General features: G+C 49.6%; 3 protein-coding genes across 6 annotated transcripts in view; 2 read left to right on the forward strand and 1 right to left on the reverse strand.

Moving 5' to 3' along the window:
• ZSWIM5 (zinc finger SWIM-type containing 5) overlaps positions 1-4,534 on the forward strand; it is a 265,035-nt gene extending 260,501 nt beyond the window's left edge. Inside the window, exons 12-14 of the mRNA XM_047085261.1 lie at positions 2,219-2,382; positions 2,876-2,957; positions 3,672-4,534. Of these exons, the coding sequence (XP_046941217.1) occupies positions 2,219-2,382; positions 2,876-2,957; positions 3,672-4,534 (1,109 nt within the window). The remainder of the gene's footprint in view (positions 1-2,218; positions 2,383-2,875; positions 2,958-3,671) is intronic.
• A 3,105-nt stretch (positions 4,535-7,639) lies between these two features.
• UROD (uroporphyrinogen decarboxylase) lies at positions 7,640-10,982 on the reverse strand. 3 transcript variants are annotated; one of them, XM_047083622.1, is made up of 10 exons: positions 10,895-10,982; positions 10,157-10,269; positions 9,958-10,037; positions 9,819-9,881; positions 9,411-9,608; positions 9,124-9,285; positions 8,622-8,759; positions 8,359-8,459; positions 8,211-8,277; positions 7,640-7,877 (listed from the first exon to the last, which is right to left on the reverse strand). In XM_047083622.1, the coding sequence occupies exons 1-10, from the start codon at positions 10,912-10,914 to the stop codon at positions 7,716-7,718; spliced, it is 1,104 nt and encodes a 367-aa protein (XP_046939578.1). In that variant the 5' UTR covers positions 10,915-10,982; the 3' UTR covers positions 7,640-7,715. The 3 variants fall into 3 exon arrangements, with proteins under 3 accessions (XP_046939578.1, XP_046939579.1, XP_046939581.1); XM_047083623.1 differs by lacking the exon at positions 10,895-10,982 and adding an exon at positions 10,604-10,863; XM_047083625.1 differs by having other exon boundaries at positions 7,746-7,900.
• Positions 10,983-13,422: 2,440 nt separating this feature from the next.
• HECTD3 (HECT domain E3 ubiquitin protein ligase 3) lies at positions 13,423-22,013 on the forward strand. Of its 2 annotated transcripts, none has more exons than XM_047084507.1 (21): positions 13,423-13,824; positions 14,006-14,166; positions 14,416-14,508; positions 14,588-14,723; positions 15,000-15,115; positions 15,202-15,315; positions 15,463-15,545; positions 15,979-16,144; positions 16,371-16,452; positions 17,127-17,309; positions 17,461-17,513; positions 17,691-17,755; positions 17,911-18,014; positions 18,273-18,392; positions 18,508-18,597; positions 19,570-19,776; positions 20,065-20,194; positions 20,282-20,356; positions 20,480-20,561; positions 20,703-20,774; positions 20,921-22,013. In XM_047084507.1, exons 1-21 carry the CDS (start codon positions 13,456-13,458, stop codon positions 21,054-21,056), a joined length of 2,637 nt encoding a protein of 878 aa, XP_046940463.1. In that variant the 5' UTR covers positions 13,423-13,455; the 3' UTR covers positions 21,057-22,013. The 2 variants fall into 2 exon arrangements, with proteins under 2 accessions (XP_046940463.1, XP_046940464.1); XM_047084508.1 differs by having other exon boundaries at positions 20,972-22,013.
• The last annotated feature ends 537 nt before the right edge of the window (positions 22,014-22,550 follow it).

Here is a 22,550-nt window from a genome sequence, read left to right on the forward strand (position 1 = left end):
TCCCCTCCCTCCCACCCCCCATCAACCCTCAGTTTCAAACAACTGAATTTAAAAATGGGCAAAAGACTGGGGCTCAGCTGGTTAAGGTCAACTTCAGCTCAGGTCATGATCTCATGGCTCATGAGTTGGAGCCCCGCCTCGGGCTCTGTGCTGACAGCTTGGAACCTAAAGCCTGCTTCAGATTCTGTGTCTACATCTCTCTCTGTCCTTCCCCAGCTTGTCCTCTGTCTCTCTGTCTCTCAAAAATAAACATTAAAAACACTTTAAAAAAAAAAAAAGGCAAAAGACCTGAACAGGTGCCTCATGAAAGAAGATACAGAGATGACAAGCATATGAAAAGATGCTCAGTATCACATGTCATTGGGAAAATGAAAATTAAAACAAAAAGGAGATACCACTGCATACCTATTAGAATGGCTAAAATCCAAAACATTGACAATACCAAATACTAGTAAGGATGTGGAGCAACAGGAACTCTCATTGCTTGTGGGAATGCAAAAGGTGCAGCCACTGTGGAAGACAGTTTGACAGTTTTTTACAAAGCTAAACATAGTCTTGCCATCTGATCCAGCAATCATGCTCCTAGGTATTTTACCAAATGAATTGGAAACTTATGTCCACATAAAAACTTTCATACAAATGTTTATAGCAGCTATATTTGTAATTGCCAGAAACTAGAAGCAACCAAAATGTCCTTCAAAAGGTGAATGGATAAACCTACATCTCATACAATGCAATATTATTTACCAATAAAAAGAAGTTAGCTATCAAGACACAAAAAGAAATGGAGGAACCTTAAGTGTTCTTAAGGTTCTTAAGACTGGTTGGTGGAAGCCAGTCTCAAAGGTTACATACTGTGGTTCCAAGTATACGACATTGTGGAAAAGGTAAAATTATAGAGACAATTAAAAAAAAAAAGATCAGTATTCTTAGGGGGAATGAGGAGAGGGATGAAAAGGTAGAACACAGGAGATTTTTAGAGCAATGAATCTATTCTGTACAGTAATGATGGGCCCATGATACCATGCCTTTGTTAAAACCCAGAGAACTGTATATCTCAGTGAAGCCTAATATAAACCATGGTCTTCAAATGATAACAATATGTCAATGTAGGTTCATCAAATGTACCACACTAATGTAAGACATTAATAATAGGGGAAATGGGAAATGGGGATAGGAGTATGTAAGAAGTGTACTTTACTGTACTATCTGCTCAATTTTATGCAAACCTAAAACTGCCTAAACATGAAGTCTTTTAATTTTAAAAATTGCTTTTAAAGATGACAGAAGGAAAAAAAAGTACTCTCTCCCATAATTCTGGCATCGAAAGATAACTACTACTAAGACATTGGTATAAATATTCCTGGAGATTTTCTAATCATTTATATGCACACACATACACTACTACTACTACTACTACTTTTTTTTTTTTACAAAAGTAGGATCATAGAATATTAACTATATACAGGTTGCTTATAATTCTCACAACAACCCTAAAGGTTATTATTTCTGTTTTATGGATAAAGAAACTGAGCTAGTAAGTGGCTGAACTAGGTTCAATTCCCAATGTATTTCATTCCAAAGCCTATATGCTCTTACCACTACACCTCTTTGTCAGACATAAGACCTACTTTTTGTTCTATCTTTACTTCACATTTTACTCCTTCATAAGATACACCGATCTTTCATATACTATACAACCTTCATACAGTGACTTTCACTTCATATGGTATACATGCCCTTCCTGTGGTATATTTCTTAAGTCTCTGCACTAGTACTTTGTATAGAATCCTTGCCTGCTGAATAAGAAGTGGTGGCCCAGCTCCTTTTTGCTCCAGGGAGCTGCAGTGGGAAGCAAACAATGGAACTAGCATACTTTTCTGACAATAATGCGGCTTCCTATCTCCTATATAAGCAGCTCTCAAAAGTCAGGTGTTCGTAAAAATTATTTCTGGGACCTAAGGAGACTGAGGGGAAAAGGTGAAGGATAGAGGCAGATGAAAAGGTAGAGAGAAGTGAATTCATGCAGGGGCCTGGTGAAGGAAGCAGTCTCCAGTGGGTTTAGTGGAGACATAGCATGTCTACCCAAAAGAGACGGTAGTATTCAGAAGCATTCAATGAATTGATAGTAGCCAATTCAGCCAGTACCTATGTGATCAGTAGACTCAGGGAGACTTTAAAGAAGACCTGTCACTGTCCCATCTCTCGGCACCTATAGGGGACACTCTGAGGCTCCGGACAATTCTGGAAGCAATACAGAAGCACATCCATTCTTCCTCCCTCATCTTCAAACTGGCCCAAGATGCATTCAAGATTGCTACTCCCACAGACAGTAGTACTGACAGCACCCTGCTCAACGTGGCTCTGGAGCTGGGGTTACAGGTATGGAGGAGGAGTGGGTCATCCTCACTTTAGGCTTCTGGCCTTGTGATAAATGGTAAAGATAAGATCCCAAAGGTACTGGGCATGGGCCAAGTCTGGTTCTTTCTGTGTCCCCAGAGCACAACTTTTAGGCTAGACCTCTAGGTGAAGACTCTCTAAATTGGGCTCCATTTTGAAGTTGAGGCCAGAAGAAATGTAGCTTTAGGCTCCATAGGGTCCCCATCTTCTCCCCACCCCCTCCTTATCCCTCCAAGTCAAATCAAGCAAGGTGTGATAATAAGGACTTTATTTGTTATAGGTCATCAGAGAAGCCTTCTATCTGATTGGCGGGAGGGGTGGGGCAGAAATTAAACCTGTCTACTTATCAGGAGAGAGATGGCTGCTTAAAGCACTAATAAATACTTGTTGCATAAATGAATGGCAAGGGGATGTGGGGATGTAGAGGGCCTAACAGTTAAGCTTAGCCCACTGGAAATGCCTCTTTTTTGCCCAGGTGATGAGGATGACCTTATCAACTCTTAACTGGAGGCGCCGGGAGATGGTGCGGTGGTTGGTAACATGTGCTACAGAAGTGGGTGAGTCTCCCACCTCCCTCTACCCCCAGGGGACAGGAGCTCCTAGGCCCTACTCTTGGGACAAGACAGCAAATACTTAGAGCTCTCATATTCCTATTACTGATGGGGCTGGTGGTAGGAAAGATGGCCTTTGTTTAGCTAGCCCAAGCTCTGCCCTCACTGCTTAGACATACCCTGATGTCAGCAGCACTTTGACCCTCTGATCAGAGACATGTATGAGAGATTGAATTTTCAGCCACCAGTATGTAAGTGCACCCTTGGGCGGTAGTTGGCCCAGTGGTTTGGTCCCAGTCCCTGTCTATGCCTCTGAAAAACCTCAGGCAACTTGGAGGCTCAGACCCCCATTTAGAGCCCAATGTCCCAGCATAAGACTATCCCGAGAGGCCCCTCTGCAGCCAGAGCCCCCAGGCAGATCTGCAACCCCTGCATTGGGACAGGTAGACTACAGGCTCTGTTGCTCCATCCTTGTGAGGCGCTAAGAGCACCTGCAGAAATCTTCAACCCTCTGACTTGGGGAAGGAAGGGATGGGAAGAGACCCCAAACAGGGTCTGGCCATCTGGGATGCTCCCTAGTTTGCCTCAGATCATCTCAAGGCTACTGAGGAAAAGGGAGAACTCATCTCTGCAGGCCAAGTTCTGACCCCAGATGGTAATCTGGGCAGACCTGGATGGAGACCTGGATGGCCACGGCTGAGCTCAGGCTCTCCCTGACAGGTGTGCGGGCCTTGGTGAGCATTTTGCAGAGCTGGTACACACTCTTCACTCCCACTGAGGCTACTAGCATTGTGGCTGCCACAGCTGTATCCCACACCACTATCCTGCGCCTCAGTCTTGACTATCCACAGCGGGAGGAGCTAGCTAGCTGTGCTCGCACGCTGGCTCTACAGTGTGCCATGAAGGATCCACAGAGCTGTGCCCTGTCAGCCCTTACACTCTGTGAGAAAGACCACATCGCCTTTGAGGCAGCCTACCAGATCGCCATTGATGCTGCCACTGGTGGCATGACGCATTCACAACTATTCACCATTGCCCGCTACATGGAGCTCCGTGGCTACCCGCTACGTGCCTTCAAATTGGCCTCTCTGGCCATGAGCCATCTCAACCTGGCCTACAACCAGGATACCCATCCGGCCATCAATGATGTGCTCTGGGCGTGTGCCCTCAGCCACTCTCTGGGCAAGAATGAGCTGGCGGCCCTCATTCCCCTTGTGGTGAAGAGTGTGCACTGTGCCACAGTGCTTTCAGACATCTTGCGGCGTTGCACAGTGACTGCACCTGGCCTGGCTGGTATCCCAGGCCGCCGCAGCTCTGGAAAGCTCATGTCCACTGACAAAGCTCCACTCCGCCAGCTGCTGGACGCCACCATCAATGCCTATATCAACACTACACACTCACGCCTGACACACATCAGCCCTCGCCACTACGGAGAGTTCATTGAGTTTCTGAGCAAAGCTCGGGAGACCTTCCTGCTGCCCCAGGATGGCCACCTGCAGTTTGCCCAATTCATCGACAACCTCAAACAAATCTACAAAGGCAAGAAGAAGCTGATGCTGCTGGTACGAGAGCGCTTTGGCTGAGAAAGCGGACAGCTCACTGCCAGGGCAGCCTGGGCTCCCAAGTACCACAGGTCAGGCCAAGGACACCAAAACATTTGTCCACCCTGAGAGGACTCTGAGCACCTGTGGCTGAAGCCAAAGGACCACAGGGCTAAGCATGGGAAAGTCCAACTCTAGCCAATATGCCTTCCTTGGCAAGGTTCTCACTACAGCCCACTGTTCCTGAAGGAACTGGGCCCTGCAGATCAATCAGAAACCCCACAACATGCCACCTCACGCCCCTATATCCTGCGTGTCCTGGGCATTGGCCCACTCTCCCTTGGCAAACACAGAACACTGTTCCGTCTCAGGGATTGCTTAACCAGAGAAACAGAAGCATTTATGGTACTGTAAATACTATAGTATATGTGTTGCCAATTACATTGTAAAGTTGTAACTATTTATAATTCTGGTTCTAATTTGATGGGTACTTGAAGTAGCTGTGGGTGGGAAGATAGGCTTGTTTTCTGAGGAGACTCACAACCATTTCTCAGGTTTCCCTTGCAGAGTATATACTGTTTGCAGAGGAAGAGTAGGGGTGGCAGGGAGAACAACGGCCAGTTATAATAAATCCCAGGTCCAGTCTATGCAGAAACCCAGCCTGCAGACACGGGTCATCTATAGCCCAGTGGTGGGAGAGGGGCAGGGCCAGGACTGGACTTAGACTCTTGCCTCATGAAGCCATGAGAACAGTGAAGCTCTTGCTCCTGCTACACACAGGTTCTCTAGGAGCCTGTTGAGCTCCTGAGAAACAAGTTCAAGGGGAGAGTGAAGGTCTGGGAGGCCACTAAGCTCATACTCATTTTTATCTACTCTGGTCATCTTTGTGTTAGAGAGTATCTGGTTTTATCTCTAGTTATGTATGCGTGTGTATGTATCTGTATGGCTAAGTACATGTATCTGTGTGTGTAGATAGATCTGTGCATACCTGTTTGTGCATATATATTTATGTGTATGTCAGTTGTGTGTGTACATGTGAGTACATATCTGTGTGCTGGACTGTAGGTTTCTGTGTGAGGGTATACACATTTGTCAACATGTAAGAATACATACCTGTGTGTTCATGTTTGTCAGTGCACGTTTAGTGGGGGGTGCATACACAGATGCATGTGTAAAAACATGTTTGTATGCTTGCTCTCCATTGGTGTGTCTTTATACGTGTACCTATGTGTATTTTGACATGCAAGTATGTCTGTGAATTTGTTGGAGGATCTGCATGAATGTGTTCCTTTTCTTTTTGCCAGATCTCTCTTCCCCATTCCTCGTCACCTCTCCCACCAGCTAAACACGTTCCCCATCTCTTTGCCTCCCTTACTCACCATTCTCTCACCAAACAAGCTTCTAAGCACTAGTCTCCTTCTACCCCAAGAGGGGCTCCTTTAGCTCCAGTTCTCTTCTTGCCCTATACTTGCTTCCCTTGCCTTTCTACCTCAAGCTTCCTCTGCCTGCCCATTGGTCACTGTTTTGGAGGCTGGGGCTGGAATGCATTTGGCCTTTCCCTTTCTGAGTAGTTTCTACCCCTAGTGGGCAATGCCTGTCTTAGCCCTAGCTGACGTCCACAGTGTACCAAGTTCCTACTACCTTCCTGACCCCTGTGCTCAGCCTGGAATTGTTATAGGAGGTAGTGAGGGCTTTCAGAAGAGTCATTTGGATGCCAGTGTCTTGGTGTTTACTGTTTCACGTTTTAGTTCCCGAGTAGGGGGTGGGGGGATGATAGGAAAGGGGTGGTATAGGTAGAATGTGAACTAAGGACCTGTCTGCTTTATGTTCTTCTTTGACAAACTGTGTCTCTTTTTTCTCCACACTAATCAGTAAGTTGTTTTCACTGTTTGTGGCTACTTAAGTCTTACTGTCCAGCCATGGGCCCCTACAACCTCTCAGCCCCAATAGGTTGGTTTCAAAAAAGAAGACACTCCCATTTCTGTATCACGTATCACGATTGCCGTTTTTTTAGCAAGTGTGTGAACTCACAGTGCTTTTCTATGAATAAATCATGGATCACAGAAAATATCATTTTTCTAAAATCAGAAATTGTGTTCTCTCAATAAATGGGCCCTTTTCTCTCTTCTGCATTGCCCCAGGCTGGGACAAGGAATTGGTTGGGCTGATAGTGCAGTGGGTTCCTAGTAGTTTAAGGTGAGGGAGAATGACAAATGAAGAGTTTCCTGCCATACCACACCCCTCTCCAGTGTCCACAGGTACCTCAGACCTTGTCCCATGAGGTAGGTACCACCATGATGGGTAGAAACACCAAGGTCCTGGGGCGCCTGGGTAGCTCAGTCGGTTAAGCGTCCGACTTCGGCTCAGGTCACAATTTTGCGGTCCGTGAGTTCGAACCCCGCGTCGGGCTCTGTGCTGACTGCTCAGAGCCTGGAGCCTGCTTCCGATTCTGTGTCTCCCTCTCTCTCTGACCCTCCCCCGTTCATGCTCTGTCTCTCTCTGTCTCAAAAATAAATAAACATTAAAAAAAAATAAAAATAAATAAAAAAGAAACACCAAGGTCCTGAGAAAATTAGATTGTATGCTCAGAAAAGAATGCAGAGCAACCCTGAGCACCATAGGGCCTTTTGGCCTCAGAGACCTTCTCACCTTAAAGATGCAAGTCTAAATCTTTAATCCTAAGCATTCTAGTTTTGAGTCTTTATGTCCTCCCCCATATTTTGGTGTCAAAGCTGAAGGCCTCTCAGTTTCTCCCTGCTTACCTAAATTCCATCTTCCTCAACAGGCCTCTCTGAAATATTCTAGCCAATTTTATGCTCCTCTCTGATATACACTCCCCTCCCTTTCAGACACAAATCCCTATAAATCTGGCTGTGTATGCTGTGAGACCCCATTTCTCTGCAAATGTCACAGCTTCAGCTGCCAGGAAGCTTTACCCAACCCCATTTAGCTTTCATGCTTGGAGAGCTGAGAGCATGATGGTGGTGAGAGCGCTGACATTAAGTCCTACAGTACATATTCACTGACATCTAAGCTCCTATGACTTGTGGAGAGGATGCAGAAAGGGGCATCCAGGAAGGAGCAGAGGCTAAGAAGGAACTGAGGATAAGGGCAAAGATCTTTCACAAATGAAAGTATACGCTAGACTCCAACTCTGAACTTTTATTCTCCTGGAAACAATCAATCATCTTTGTTAGTGGCAGTTGAGGGAAAACATGTATGCTCAGTTCTGTCGAAGCAGACGTGAGTATCTGTGCACGGCATCCACAAAGGCCCCCACATGTTCTGGGTCCATGTCAGGGTAAAGTCCATGGCCCAGGTTGGCAATATAGCGCTGTGGCCCAAAGTCATTCAGCATCTGCTGCACCAGCCGTCCAATCTCCTCCTGGGGGACCAACAGGGCACTGGCTACAGGGGGGCCAGCAAACCCTACACTCACTATACATAATAGTGACACATACACATGTAGACATGCTTCTACTAAGTGTTATTCATTCAATCATTCACTCAAAAAAGTCTACTGGATGCTTAATATGGGCCAGGCCCTAAGACAACACAAATGAACAATTATAAAAAAAAAAATCCTGCTTTACTAGAGCTCACTTAGAGGGACAAACACATATAATAAAGACACAAACACACAGTAATACACACAACCATATCCACAATCATGGGAGTACACAAACTCACAGACATACACAGGAACTCGGATTGATACCTCAGATGCATACAGGGCACAGGGGTCCAGGTTGCCCTGCAAGGTCACCGTCTTCCCCACACGTTCCCTGAAAGCAGAGTCAGTGCCACGTTCTGGTGATTGCACACATGGCAGCTGCACCCTCTCCACCTCACCCACCATCACTCACCGGGCTTTCTCTGGGGCCACTGTCCAGTCAAGCCCAACCACCTCGTAGCCAGCTTGGGCCAGCTCTTCCAGGGCAAAATGTCCATCTTTAGCAAAGATGATCTGGAAAAGGGCAGACCTCTAAGGCTACAAAAGGACCTTGCTATGCCCACTAACCTATCTTGGCTGCGCCTCTGCTGCCCTCTAGTGGTCACTTCAGTCCATGCAGGAAATACCCTGAAAGTTCCACAGGCCCACCTTCACTTACTCTTTCCCCATCCTTACCATGGGCACTGGTGCCAGGCCTGACTCCTGCAGCCTGGCCTTCACGCGCTTAGCCACATCACGGATATAGGGCAGTGCAAATTTATTGAAGAGTTGTGGGCCAAGATGCCCTGCATGGGACTCAAAGAGCTGCAATGCCTACAGTTGGGAGGTAGTAAAGAGAAATATATAACACACAAAGAGGAAGAATCTCAGGCCTCACACACAGAAAGTATCTCAATTTTTCCCTAGTGACTTCAGACCCTCATACTGCCTAAGCCTATAAACCCAGTTCCATTCAAAAAGTTTTGCCTTCTTTAGATCCCAGTGCTAATTTTGGTTTTTTAACACATACAGCATTGCCAATGTCAACATCAAGGTGGGCTTAGCTGCGCCAGCCAAATCACTGCAGGCCAAGCTTCTTTCATGCCTGGCATTAAGACACTTATCCTCTCAGATGTAGGAAACTCTGCTGCTTCTTTTCCTTCTAGACCCCAGCCTATTTCTCTCCCTCAGGACCCACCTGGGCACCAGCAGCCACTTGTCCTACCAGATATGGGACCAGAGCATCAGTGAGGATGCGAAGCAACTGGTGACTAGCCTGCGGTCTCTGGTAAAGCCAGCGCTTGGCCTGAGCCATGGTGCTTGAGCTGCCACCCTCAACCATGTATGTCATCAAAGTCCACTGCAAAAGGATACAAAGAGAATGTCACAGGTGTAAAAGCCAGACTGATACTTCCTTCCTTTGTGTACACTAGACCCTCCAGAGTGATTTTCCCATGCCCAAGTCCCTGCCATGTTCCACATTACCGGGGCACCAGCAAAGCCAATCAGCGGCACACGCCCAGCTAGCCGTTGTCGAGTGAGGGTGATGGCCTGGAACACATAGCCCAGCTCAGAGGCCACTGTTGCTGGATCCCGGAGGCGTTCTAAGTCCCGCTCTTCTCTTAATGGCTCTGGGAAGCTAGGCCCTTTGCCAGGCACCATAGTCACCTCCATGCCCAGTGCCTGGAGGGGGAGAAAATATCTGGATTCCCAACCTGTAACTCTAGAAGGAAAGGCTGTTTAGCCCATGCCAAGAAGGAGGAAAAGGAGAATGAAACTCAGCCACACTCCATCTCTTTCGGCCCAAGTTTTTCCCTGTTAGGTGAAGATAAGTGCTTATCTTGAGCTTTGACTATCTTTACCCTTTCTTACTCATCAGGTTTGAGCAGGTACCTGGGGTACAACAAGGATGTCAGAGAAGATGATGGCAGCATCCAAAGGGAAGCGACGCAGTGGCTGTAGGAAATAGAAGACAGGTTACTAGGAGGCAAGCAGAGGGCATAAATTCCTCCCTTTTTTGTGGAGTTCTCACCTGCAAAGTCAATTCACAGCAGGCCTCTGGGGAGCGACAGGTGCTGAAAAAGTCCTGGGCAGCCCTAGTTTCCCTAAACTCTGCAAACAGAAGAGGGAAGGCAGGGCTCCACCTTGAGGAACCTCTGAACCCCTCCCCTGCCCCTCAAAAAACTTCACCCTCCAGAGTTTCACCTAGACTCCCAAGCTCTGACCCTGACCTGGTAAGTAGCGGCCTGCCTGCCGCATGCACCAAACGGGAGTGTAATCTGTGTCTTCTCCCCATGCTGCTCGCAGGAACGTGTCATTCTTCAGCTCTGGAAAACCCTGGGATCTGGAGATCAGGAGGGGGTGGGGGTAGGTGTCAGTAAACTAGATTGGGGGTTGGGAAAGGCCTGGGTTCTTAAGGCGAATTCATTCCAACACCACTATCTGCCTTCTCCAGGCCAGTTCCTAAGCTGTGGCTCCCCACCCATTCCGCCTGTTCTTTGCCTATCAGATGGCGCACAAGACTAGAAGGGCCCGCGCTGGGGCCTCTATTTAACACAGTCCCAACTCCCCCCAGCTCAAAGCCAAAGCCACTAGAAAGACTGGGGAGAGGGGGAAGGAAAGCTCAGTAAGGATTGATTAGGGTCTCTGGACCAGAAAAATCTCAGGAACTGGGGTACCTATGGGCTGGTTCCGGAGCTTATAGATCCCCAGGCTGAGGGACAGTCAAGGAGAGATCAGAGTAGACGGTGCCGAAATACGGATCTTAATTGAGGATTAGAAAGTCCTGGGGACATCCCCTAAATGAAAGTCTCGGGAATCCATGGGTGGAGGATTCGGGATTCCAGCGACTGGAGTTCGGTTTGGGAGCGCTCCAGGGTGGAGGAAGAGGGGTATAGCGGCAGATTTCTGAGTTGGAAGACTCAGATCAGAAGCCACACTGGCCACACCTCGTGGTGCAGGGAACTCACCCCAACCCGTTAGCCTCCATGATAAGCTGTCAGCGACTGCAAGCACAGTCCGCACTTTAAACTGAACTGGAACCTGCTCTGAGATCAGGCTCCACCCCTTCCTGGAATGAACCAGGGCCGTAGCCATGTTGAAAGTCACATGATCAGACTCCAGCAACAGCTCCCGGGCTGTCCCGGCTGCTGCCTGTAGGACCACCCTACCTCCGTCACCGTAAAGTCCGCTGTAGCGACGCAGCAAGAAACGCCGCCCCACGCCCACCCCACCCCCAAGAACCTCGCTATAACTACACCTTACCATGGCATCAGCAGTTTCCTCTCCTCTGATGAGGAGATGGTGAGGAGGCGTTACCAGGATGCCCTGGTAATCCCGAAGATTCAGCCCAAGATTCACTTTTACTCCCACGCTCAATGATTCTAACAATCTTATGCGTAATGACTAGGCACACCGTCGGTTACAGAACCAAGCCATCCGGGGAAATGAAATCATTAAATATTTATATAACCTACGAAGAGGCGGGCAGTATAATAGATGCGGAGGTTACAGTGGTGACCAAGACAGCCCCTTCCTTTAGGAAGCTACAGACTGGTGGGGAAACAGAATTGGCAAGCATAATAGTAAATGTTTTATGAGGAAAAAGCTAGAAGCAGCCAGCAAAAGCTCCTCGCTTAGCTGGGGAAAGCAGTGGGGGTATTCCAGGCAGAAGGAACAGCATGTGCAAAAAGAAGACGCAAAAGGGGCGCCTGGATGGCTCAGTCGGTTAGGTGTCCGACTTCAGCTCAGGTCATGATCTCACGGTTCGGGAGTTCAAGCCCCACCTCGGGCTCTGTGCTGGCAGCTCAGAGCCTGGAGCCTGCTTGGGATTCTGTGTTTGCCCCTCTCTCTACCCCTCCCTGGGTTGTGCTCTGTCTCTCTCTCTCTCTCTCAAAAATAAACGTTTAAAAAAATTAAAAAAGAAAAAAAAGAAGAAGACGCAAAAGAACAGATACCTATTATGGGAACCAGAAGATTAATCTGGTGAAATTAAAGAGGCTGGAGATGTCTTCAGAGTCCAGGTCATGCAGGCGCCCTTGTGAGATTTTCTTGTTCACTTTATTCTGTAGTAGTGTGGTAGCATACAAATAGCTTGGAGAGAAGGGAAGTGGGGCACTACATTCCCAACTTCCTAGGGAGGAAAAAAAAAAAGGAAACCTGACCAAATTACATGATGTCATTTATTATTTCTTTCTTGATAACTTTGGTTATTTGAAAATTATATTAAAACAAAGTTTCCATCCAAGTGTCCATGAACAGATAAATAGATAAGCTACATGTAGTGTGTATATGTATGTGTATATATACACATATACTATATATATATATATATATACACACACACACACACATATGTATAATGGAATGTTATTCAGCCCATAAAAATACATTAAGTTTTGATACATGCTACAATATTATTGTAATATTATGCTAAGTGAAATAAGACAGATACAAAGGGACAAATATTGTATGGTTCCACTATAGAATATCTAGAATAGGCTAATTCATAGAGGCAGAAAGTAGATTAGAATTTGCCAGGGGCTGGGAAGAGGAGGCCATGAGGAGTTATTGCTTAAAGAGAAAGAGTTTCTATTTAGAGTGATGAAAAAGTTTTGAAAATAGATAATGGTACTCTTAAAATGGTTAAAATGGAAAATTTTGTTACACTTACCACAATTTTAAAAATTAATATATCAAAAACCATTGAATTGTACACTTTAGATGGGTAAATTATATGGAGTATGAATTATATCTCAGTAAAACTGGTTGCAGGGGAGGGCACAAGACAAAGTTTCCTTTTCCTCCATGGTTGTACTTCAACACCTGTCCATCTTTCTTTTTCTTTCTTTCTTTCTTTTTTTTTTTTTTTTTTTTTTTTTTTTTTTTTGCCTCTATCCTATCTAACCACCTTGGAGTCCCTTTCCCACCTTGCACTTTTCTTCTCTTCTGGTTCAGGATTACTGGGAGAAACTGTGTCCTAGGATTAGGAATAACTACCAGGAGCAAGCCTGAACAACTCAAAACTCGTGTCACTGGTAGGGTCGAGCAGGGGATTATTCTCCCAAACGTTTTTGCAACACTGCCCCTAGGATGGGGAGCCTGAGAGGATATCTAGAAGATTTTTAAAGATTCTTCTGGTTTTAGTATGACTCATTGGGTGTGGGAAGGCAAAAACAGGAGGCCAGAGAATGAGAAAAATGGCTGTTACAATGATTCAGGCTAGATGATTGTGGTTCAATGAGGGTATAAAATGGTAGCAGCAATAAAGATGAAAAAGGGGAGACTGATCAGGTTAGAGAATACTGAACTTGGGTCTGGTTGGCTGAGTGGGAGGCACGTTGGTTTGCAAAAAGATTAAGTATCCGGGTACGTAGGATAATACGGCGGGCGCGAGGGATGCCCTTAGTCCAGAATTTACGGCAAGGGCTGGCCGAAGGCGGGGCAGAGCGTGGTGAGAAGCTTGATAAGCCTTCGTGGCGGCGGCTTTAGCAGCTCAGCCACCTCTGGCCTTTCTTTTTGCTGTTTCGCCATGGCGGGCCCAGGCCCGGGCGCTGCTCTAGAGTCCCCTCGGCAGCTGCTGGGCCGCGTGCGCTTCCTGGCGGAGGCAGCTCAGAGCCTCCGCGCCGGACGGCCGCTACCAAAGGCGTTGGCCTTCGTGCCGCGCGAGGTGCTCTACAAGCTTTACAAGGACCCGGCGGGACCCTCGCGCGTGTTGCTGCCGGTGTGGGAGGCGGAGGGCCTGGGGCTGCGCGTGGGAGCCGCGGGCCCCGCCCCTGGTACCGGCTCCGGGCCCCTCCGCGCTGCCCGCGACAGCATTGAGCTCCGGCGCGGCGCCTGCGTGCGTACTACCGGAGAGGAGCTGTGCAACGGCCACGGGCTCTGGGTGAAGCTGACCAAGGTACTCCCAGGCCTGCCCTGGGCTCCGCAAAAGACCCCGGGGCCAGGGAAGCTCCAGGCTGTTCTCCTCCCCACCCCCATATTGAGCTGGCATTGCGTTCCGTGTTCTTTGCCTTGGGCTGGGCAGGGCGGGCCGCTGGGCAGTTCCCTGACGGCTGTTCCCATCTTGCGCTTCTTGGCAGGAGCAGCTGGCAGAACACCTGGGCGACTGCGGACTGAACGAAGGCTGGCTGCTGGTGTGCCGACCGGCCGAGGGCGGGGCCCGCCTCGTACCCATCGACACACCTGACCATCTTCAGCGGCAGCAGCAGCTCTTTGGCGTGGACTACCGACCTGTGCTCAGGTGCTGCACTTGAAAGGGCGGAGCTTGATGCCTGATACCTAGGCCGGGAAGGAAGTGTGGCACAGCGAGGGAGGTGGGATGTGGACTGAAGGCCGGGTTAAGAGCAGGAAGGGGCGGCACCTGAATGGAGCTGGGGTGAAGCTTCTGGAGGCCTAGATTGGTGGAAATTGAGCTCTGGAGAAAGCCCACTGGGGGTGTCATTCTGCCCAGTGATGTCTCCCCATCCCACCCCCTACTCTGTGCCCACAGATGGGAACAAGTAGTGGACCTGACATACTCTCATCGCCTTGGATCAAGGCCCCAGCCAGCCGAGGCATACACGGAAGCTGTACAAAGGCTACTGTGAGTGCGCTGGGGTGGGATAGGGAGGAAGGATCTGCAGGTCTGGGCCTGACCTAATTAGGGACTTGGGGTTGCTTAGCTATGTGCCCCCGACGTGGACCTACGAGTGTGACGAAGACCTGATCCACTTCTTGTACGACCACCTGGGCAAGGAAGATGAGAACCTGGGTAGCGTGAAGCAGTATGTGGAGAGCATAGACGTTTCCTCCTACACGGTGGGTGCTGGGACTCCTCCCACCCCAAGCAAGATGTCCCATCTTGCTAGATCCAGAACCCTCACCTCTAAGCCAGGGCCAAACCTGAACCCCACAGGCCAGACTTAGTCCAGCACTGTATTTTGGAAGTCCTGTAGGAATCCCCACTTGCACACATACCAGCTGTGCTTTTGACCAGCTCCATGTATTTTTTTTCTTGTGCTCCCTGGCCCAAAGCACACTTCCCAGTGCAGAGAGTGGGGTAAACACTGACTCCACCTCTCTGCCCCACCCCAGGAGGAGTTCAATGTGTCCTGCCTGACGGACAGTAATGCAGACACCTACTGGGAGAGTGATGGTTCCCAGTGCCAGCACTGGGTACGGCTTACCATGAAAAAGGGCACCATTGTCAAGTGAGTGGGCTCTGAGGTAGGACAGGGTGGGCAGGCCAAGTGCTTATAAGTATACAAAGACCTATGTGTATACTCTGACCACCTAGGAAGCTGCTGCTCACAGTGGATACCACAGATGACAACTTTATGCCTAAGCGGGTAGTGATCTATGGAGGCGAAGGTGACAACCTGAAGAAGCTGAGTGACGTGAGCATTGATGAGTGAGTGAGCAAGCTGGTCTGGGAGGGGACATGGGGCATGATTCTAGTAATGGGGCCTGCCCCCACTTGGAAGCATAAGGTTAGGTTAGAGCCCAGCAATCCCTACAGGCAAGGGGTATTCAAAGTGCCTCACATCCATCTCCTCAGGACCCTGATCGGGGATGTATGTGTCCTGGAGGACATGACCGTTCATCTCCCAGTCATCGAGATCCGCATCGTGGAGTGCCGAGGTGGGGCTTAAGGCTATAAGGAGGGAAAGGGAGTGACAGAGTATAGATAGTGGCTAGCTGTTAGTGAGTGTAGAGAAGAAATGGGGTTGGAGTTGGGATGAAGGCTATCAAACTCCAGGATTTGAAGCTTTGGGCCTGAGCCAGGTGGGAGGCGCCAGGTATATGCCTTCCTTAAAGCCATAGAGGTTTTGGGCTCATCTGGAAGAAGAACTGAGTTGGGACCCTCAGGCATCCCAATATTACAGTGATGGATGGAGGAACTGGCAAAGAATATAATAATCAGAGTCAGATGAGTAGAAGGGGCTCATAAAGGTCCCAAGTTTCTAGGGGCTATGGGTGACAAAAGTCTGAACATCAAAGAGCCATTCTCAGCTCTGAGAACCAAAGAGGCAGTAGGTGCCCTAAGTAACTTTGCTCTGACTCCTTCCCCCAGATGATGGGATTGACGTGCGTCTTCGAGGGATCAAGATCAAGTCATCTAGACAGCGGGAACTAGGGTTAAATGCAGACCTGTTCCAGCCAACCAGTCTGGTGCGATACCCACGCCTCGAAGGCACTGACCCTGAAGTACTGTACCGCAGAGCTGTTCTCCTGCAGAGGTGGCTGTGGTCCTGGGCCTGCCAGGCCCGTCCTTTCCCCCCATCCTGAACCTCACATGTCTGTATGAAGGAGGTTCTCAAGGCCCTGTACTGTAAGCTGTTCCACTTCAAGGGTCAGGGCAGCCCCTGGGCCCTGCCTTCTCCTGTCTTTATGTGTTGGGGAGTGAGAGGGTCTTAAATCCATGCTACTTTCTTTAGTTGCATTATCTTTATCCACTCACCCCAGATTCATAAAGATCCTAGACAGTGTCCTACACCACCTGGTACCTGCCTGGGATCACACGCTTGGCACCTTCAGTGAGATTAAGGTGAGCCTGGCCCACCTAGTATTGGTCTCAGCAGTGGGCTCCTCCTTTCTGTTCATGCAAGCATTCACCCTTTTACACAGAGTTCTTCAAACCTACTCTAGGCCTGGACCTTTGCTGGGCTCTGGGAATGTAGGAAAAAAGCAAGACACAGATAGTTAAAATTCAGTGGTAGGCATGCTGTTCTCCCAGATAGTATATGAAATATACAAGAGCTGGGGTAAAGAAGTGACAGTGTGCACAAGGCAGGTTGCATGAGAGGTGCATCCTGGGAGTTGTTAGCTGCTAGATGACTTAAGAGAAGTATACAGGTAAATGTGAGTATGACCTGGGGATGAGGCTGGGAGTGGGGAGGCAAATAGCAGGCCCTGATAGCAGAGGGCATTATGGGCCAGGCTGTGAAGCAAGGACTATGTCCCAGGTCAGTGAAGCCATTGGAAGGGTTTTAAGTAGGTAATGACAACGTTTGATTTTTTGTTTTAGAAAGCACCCGCCCCCCCAACCCCGGTGACTGGACTAAGGGAGAGACGGGAAACAAGGAAGGGGAGGGTCGTGGGGGGGATGAACTAGGCATGGACTAGAACCATGGAATTGGGTCCAGGCATAGAGGAAGGTTCCGGGTCCTGGACAGAGACTGACTGCCTGCCAGTCTTGCTCTGGCCACCTCTCCTCACCAGCAAGTGAAGCAGTTCCTGCTGCTATCACGCCAAAGGCCAGGGCTAGTGGCCCAGTGCTTGCGTGACTCAGAAAGCAGCAAGCCCAGCTTCATGCCACGCCTGTACATCAACCGGCGCCTTGCCATGGAACACCGTGCCTGCCCCTTAAGGGACCCTGCCTGCAAGAACGCAGTCTTCACCCAGGTCTGGACCACTTGGGGTTGGACCAAGGGAGGGTCAGTAAAGGGCCTGGGGGCTGGACCAAGAGGAACCTGAGTAAGGTCTTTGGTCTAGAGTGGGGCCAGATCTTGAAACAGACTTTCCTATAACTCCCTCCCTTTTCCCCTGCCCCCAGGTTTATGAAGGCCTGAAGCCCTCTGACAAGTATGAAAAGCCCTTGGACTACAGGTATGGCATGAGGTTGAGGGATTTGTGCTGGAGTTACATAAACTATATATACCTGCACACTGCTTTTGGAACCCTTCACCATTACCCCTCCGTAGCCCCTACTTCTGGCTGGTATCCTGTGAACCATCCTGAGCCCTGGCCCAGCATGGATGGCCCAGCATCCACTCCTTCTTACAGGTGGCCCATGCGCTATGACCAGTGGTGGGAGTGTAAATTCATTGCAGAAGGCATCATTGACCAAGGTGAGGCCCTGACAAAGGATAATAAGGGTCCAGCCTTCAGAGTGGTAGAGGCTTCTGGGGTCATGAGCTAACCAAGATAGAAGACCTGCTTATTAACCCTTTATGGGGGCTAGGACTCTTGAATTCCCCAGTGGAGAGCATCTGTGTCATTTCAGGGGGTGGTTTCCGAGATAGCCTGGCAGACATGTCAGAAGAGTTGTGCCCTAGCTCAGCAGACACCCCTGTGCCTCTGCCCTTCTTTGTGCGCACAGCCAACCAGGTAATCTCCTATCTCTACTTCTCAAGTTGTTTCTGCTGTTCATCTCTGCAAACCTCCCAGGTGCTGAACTAGAGAGGGAGCAGAGGAGGGACCGAGTTGCCTGGGGCAGCCTCTGGGCAGACAGGAAAGGAGGGGCTATTCTACAGTCAGGGATCATTCAGGGCCTCTGGTGGAAAGTGTGCAGGCGTCTTTGGAGAATCTGGGGCAACAAAGTAGGGTCCATTCCATGCCATGCTGACAGCTCTATCTTGGGGGCAGGGCAATGGCACTGGTGAGGCCCGGGACATGTATGTGCCTAACCCCTCCTGCCGAGACTTTGCCAAATATGAATGGATTGGACAGCTGATGGGGGCTGCCCTTCGGGGTAAGGAATTCCTGGTGAGTAGCCTAATCTGTACCCACATCAGATGAGCCTGGCCCCTGGAAAGAAGAAGAACCACCCAAACCTGGGCAGCCCAATGTGAGAATACCATAGTGATTATTTGTCCCATAGGTCCTGGCTCTGCCTGGTTTTGTATGGAAGCAGCTCTCTGGTGAGGAAGTGAGTTGGAGCAAGGACTTCCCAGCTGTGGACTCTGTGCTGGTAAGGCCTGGACCTGGTGTTTACTCTATGCAGCCCCTGAAGATTGCTGCTCCCAAAGGATGTCTTGAACCTTCTCTAACCTCACATGTGCTCCTTCTGTTCCCGTGGCTTCAACTACTTTCTTTATTCTGGTGACCCCTAAAATCTTACCTCCATCTCCAGCCTTTCCTAAGTTTGGAGTCATATATGCATCTGCCTGCAGGACATCTGCCCCAGATGGAACCTTAGGCTCAGCACTGGGAGTTCATCACCTCCCAGTCTACTGCCCTCTAGGGGTCCCTGTCTCAGAACAGCACCACTACCCACCCTTCCCCATACCAAGGGCCTCAGTGTCAGCCTTCATTCCTCCTTTTTCCTCACCTCCCACATTCTGTTACATCTCCCTCTGGAATCTGTCCACTTCTTCTATTTCACCGCTCTCCTCCTCATTCAGGCCACTTTCCTTTCTGACACAATCAGTGACTGCAAAGTGGTGTTCCTATGTCCATTCTTACCCATCTGATCTCCTGCAGCCAGAGTAATTCATTTCCCTCCTCTTGTTTAAACCCTTCAGTGTCTCTGCTCTGGGCTTAGGGTAAAATGCAGAACCTGACAAACCTTATATGACCTCTGTATGCCTGTCCACTTAGTTCACATTCAGGCTCTAGCCAAACAGATTCCACAGGCCTTTTGCTCTTTCAACCTTTTTTCAAGATGTTCTCTCTCCTGACTTCCTTGTGGCCTAGCCAACAACCAGCCATCATTTAGGTTTTAGCTTGGATGCCATTTCCTGCAGGACACCTTCCCTGGCAGCCAAGGAAGTGTTGTCTTGATGCTTTCATAGCCCTTGTACTGACCCCCTCACTGCCCTCATTACCTGCATAGGACTGCCTTGCCTGTTTGCCTCTCCTGCTTCCCTGTGAGCATCTTGAGAGAAAACAACATTGTCTCAACAATGAAAGGCTTACCTCCTTGCCTCTCTCCAACCCCCAGGTGAAGCTCTTGGAAGTGATGGAAGGAATGGACAAGGAGACATTTGAGTTCAAATTTGGGAAGGAACTAACATTCACCACTGTACTGAGTGACCAGCAAGTAGTAGAGTTGATCCCCGGGGGTGCAGGCATCATAGTGGGATATGAAGACCGTTCCCGTTTCATCCAACTGGTGCAGAAGACACGGCTAGAAGAGAGCAAGGAGCAGGTACCACCCAGAGGCCAGGAGAACAGAGAGCTTTGCACAGCTCCTGATAATCAGAGCCTAGCCTAATAGGCTACCAGTACCCAATCCCAAGAACTCTGGCCCCTACCTTTCCTCTGCCCTACATTCCTGCTTGTTGGTGGGAATGAACTAGAACTAGGTGGCCCCTAGTGCTAAACAAACATCATGTCATGTCCCCCATTATCTCTATGAGTGGATGCCAAGTGACTCCACCACACACTGATTTGGGAGTTGTGCCCTCTTCCCTAGCCAGGCCTCTCCCTCCTCCAGGTGGCAGCCATGCAGGCAGGACTGCTAAAGGTGGTGCCACAGGCTGTGCTGGACTTGCTGACCTGGCAGGAATTGGAGAAGAAAGTGTGCGGGGACCCAGAGGTCACTGTGGACGCTCTACGAAAGCTCAGTGAGTGTGGGGCAGGGCAACACAGGGATAGAGGCTTAAGGACTAGGTAGGTTGGGACCTAAGAATGAATTCTGACCTTGTCCCCAGCCCGGTTTGAGGACTTCGAGCCATCTGACACTCGAGTGCAATATTTTTGGGAAGCACTGAACAACTTCACCAACGGTCAGTGGAAGAGGGGAGAGTGATGCCTGGGTTCAGACTCCACTTGTGGGATACAGAAACAGGGTAGAAATTGTAGAACCTCCCCCACCATTAGTGCAGGCACTGATTTCCTTCTCCATCCAGAGGACCGGAGCCGCTTCCTGCGCTTTGTCACTGGCCGCAGCCGTCTGCCAGCACGGATCTATATCTACCCAGACAAACTGGGGTGAGTGCAGGTGGCAGGGGTAGGGGTCCAAAGGGTCTGTGGCTGGCCTTTGCCCTCTTACCCCCACACATACTCACATGTCAGACCCCTACCCTGTGCCCCTACAATTCTTTCTAATCTGTGGCCCCTCCACGCTCCCAGCTATGAAACTACAGATGCGCTGCCTGAGTCTTCAACTTGTTCAAGCACCCTCTTCCTACCACATTATGCCAGGTGGGTTTCTTAGGCTCAAACCTAGAGAGTGGGGAGTGGGGGAAGGAGTGGTATCCTAGGATGGAGGAGGACTTCCAGTACTGAAGTGCACAAACTGGAACCCCATCACCCATCACCCCGTGCACTGACCGCACTGACCCTCGTAGTGATGGAAGGACCTCTGCACCTGGTGCTGACCAAGTCTCCGTCTCCCTCAGTGCCAAGGTGTGCGAGGAGAAGCTCCGCTATGCGGCGTACAACTGCGTGGCCATTGACACTGACATGAGCCCTTGGGAGGAGTGAGGCGGCACCAGGGGGCAGCCTCGGGCCAGCAGGACCGTGCCTGCACAGGTCCCACTAGGCGGCGCCCAGGGTGAAGACATGTTCCCTGGACCAGTGGGGTCTGCATACTCCTGACCTGAGCTGACGTGCTCAGAAAAAGACAGCACGCCCCTGTGTCTGCTTGGAGTGGGGGTGGTGGGTTGACCCTGGTGGCCCAGCCCCACAGACCCACAAGCCCTGTGCGTGCTCGGGCTTGCTTCCCGAGTTGTTCATCCTCTGTGAGAGGGAATCCCATAAGCCCAGCACAAGCTGCCAGGCCTGAGCTACTTGAAGGGGGCCTTCTAGCTCCCCACCCCATGGACTTTACTTCAGTTTTTTGTTGTTGCTTTTTTTTTTCTTGGCTCCCCCCCCCCCTTTTGCTCCTTGTTTTTCTCTGGCTTCAGCCTGGATTCAAAACTAAAACCTCTGGAGGGTGGTGGAGGCTCCTCCCCAAACAAGGCATTGGAGTAATGGCTATCCTCTTTGGTCACCTGCCCCAAGAATGAAGCAGCAGCTAAGCATCTTCTCACTCACATACTTGTATTTTCCTCCTCTCCCTCCATACCCAAAGTGTGAGCTGTGCCCTCCCTCCAACCCAGTCTCAAACTACACAGTGCCATCACCTTCTTTGGCTCAGAACCTACATGTTCTCAACATTAAATCACCACCACCATACTGTATTCAATGCTTCTGCATCGCCTCCAGCCTGATTCTCCATCTGCTGTGTCATCTCCAAGATTGTGCAAGGTTAAAGCCAGTTATGTCCTCTCTGAAATCCTCAGTAGCTCCCTTTCACCCAACTCAAAGCTTAGACTTTAAACCTGCTCCTAAGCCTTATGCAGGTCTATGCCCCAGTGCTCCTCCCTTAAGGGCCTCCATGACACCCCATCAAAGAAGATCTTGCACATGGGAAAGTTTAATAAATGGATGTATTCATTCCTTCAGAATGTGTTTATTGGGCTCCAGAGGGATGGCAGAGAAGGTTCTTCTAGGACTTCAGGGCTCTTGGCTGGAAGCCAGGGAGATCATGTGTCAAGTAGGAGTGGTGAGTCTCACAGTGACAAACATTAAATTTGGAGATAAGCAGGGAAATAAGGACGCTACTGGGAGAGGGGGCAGTGGTGTGCAAAGCCTGGCCTGGCATCTTCTGGGATGGAGGATGGGAATCCACCTTCAGGAACCAGGTAGGCAGAAGAATTTGACATCGTAAAAGACAAAGCCTTGAGATGGCTGATAAACCAGCCAGGTCAAGCTTTTGACAAAAGACACAGCAGCACAGCTACTCATTCACCCACCACACTGCCTCCAATTGCCACACAGCTAGGGTGCAGTCTTTAAGAACAAGTACCTGGTGAGAGATCTCCTGAGCTTATAGACCCATCTCCCTCCCCCAGCAGAAGGAGTTGACCTCAAGCATGGTCTCAAGTGAAGTGGCATTCACTCTCCCAATGCTCCTCCATGCTGCCCTGGCTGGGA

Source organism: Lynx rufus, unplaced genomic scaffold (assembly GCF_022079265.1).
Source record: "Lynx rufus isolate CCGP_SWC_20201006 ecotype Redwood Valley unplaced genomic scaffold, mLynRuf1.p SCAF_2, whole genome shotgun sequence".
Taxonomy (NCBI): Eukaryota; Metazoa; Chordata; class Mammalia; order Carnivora; family Felidae; genus Lynx; species Lynx rufus.

Excerpts from the sequence above, each read along its gene's own strand:
- HECTD3 (XM_047084507.1), top strand. The coding sequence starts at position 13,456 with ATGGCGGGCCCAGGCCCGGGCGCTGCTCTAGAGTCCCCTCGGCAGCTG. Across the intron at positions 15,546-15,978 it reads CCGCATCGTGGAGTGCCGAG|ATGATGGGATTGACGTGCGT; the intron begins GTGGGGCTTAAG and ends TCCTTCCCCCAG. Across the intron at positions 16,145-16,370 it reads AGAGCTGTTCTCCTGCAGAG|ATTCATAAAGATCCTAGACA; the intron begins GTGGCTGTGGTC and ends CACTCACCCCAG.
- UROD (XM_047083622.1), bottom strand. The coding sequence starts at position 10,914 with ATGGAGGCTAACGGGTTGGG. Across the intron at positions 10,270-10,894 it reads ATGGAGGCTAACGGGTTGGG|ATCCCAGGGTTTTCCAGAGC; the intron begins GTGAGTTCCCTG and ends CCTGATCTCCAG. Across the intron at positions 8,760-9,123 it reads AAGTGGCTGCTGGTGCCCAG|GCATTGCAGCTCTTTGAGTC; the intron begins GTGGGTCCTGAG and ends TCCCAACTGTAG.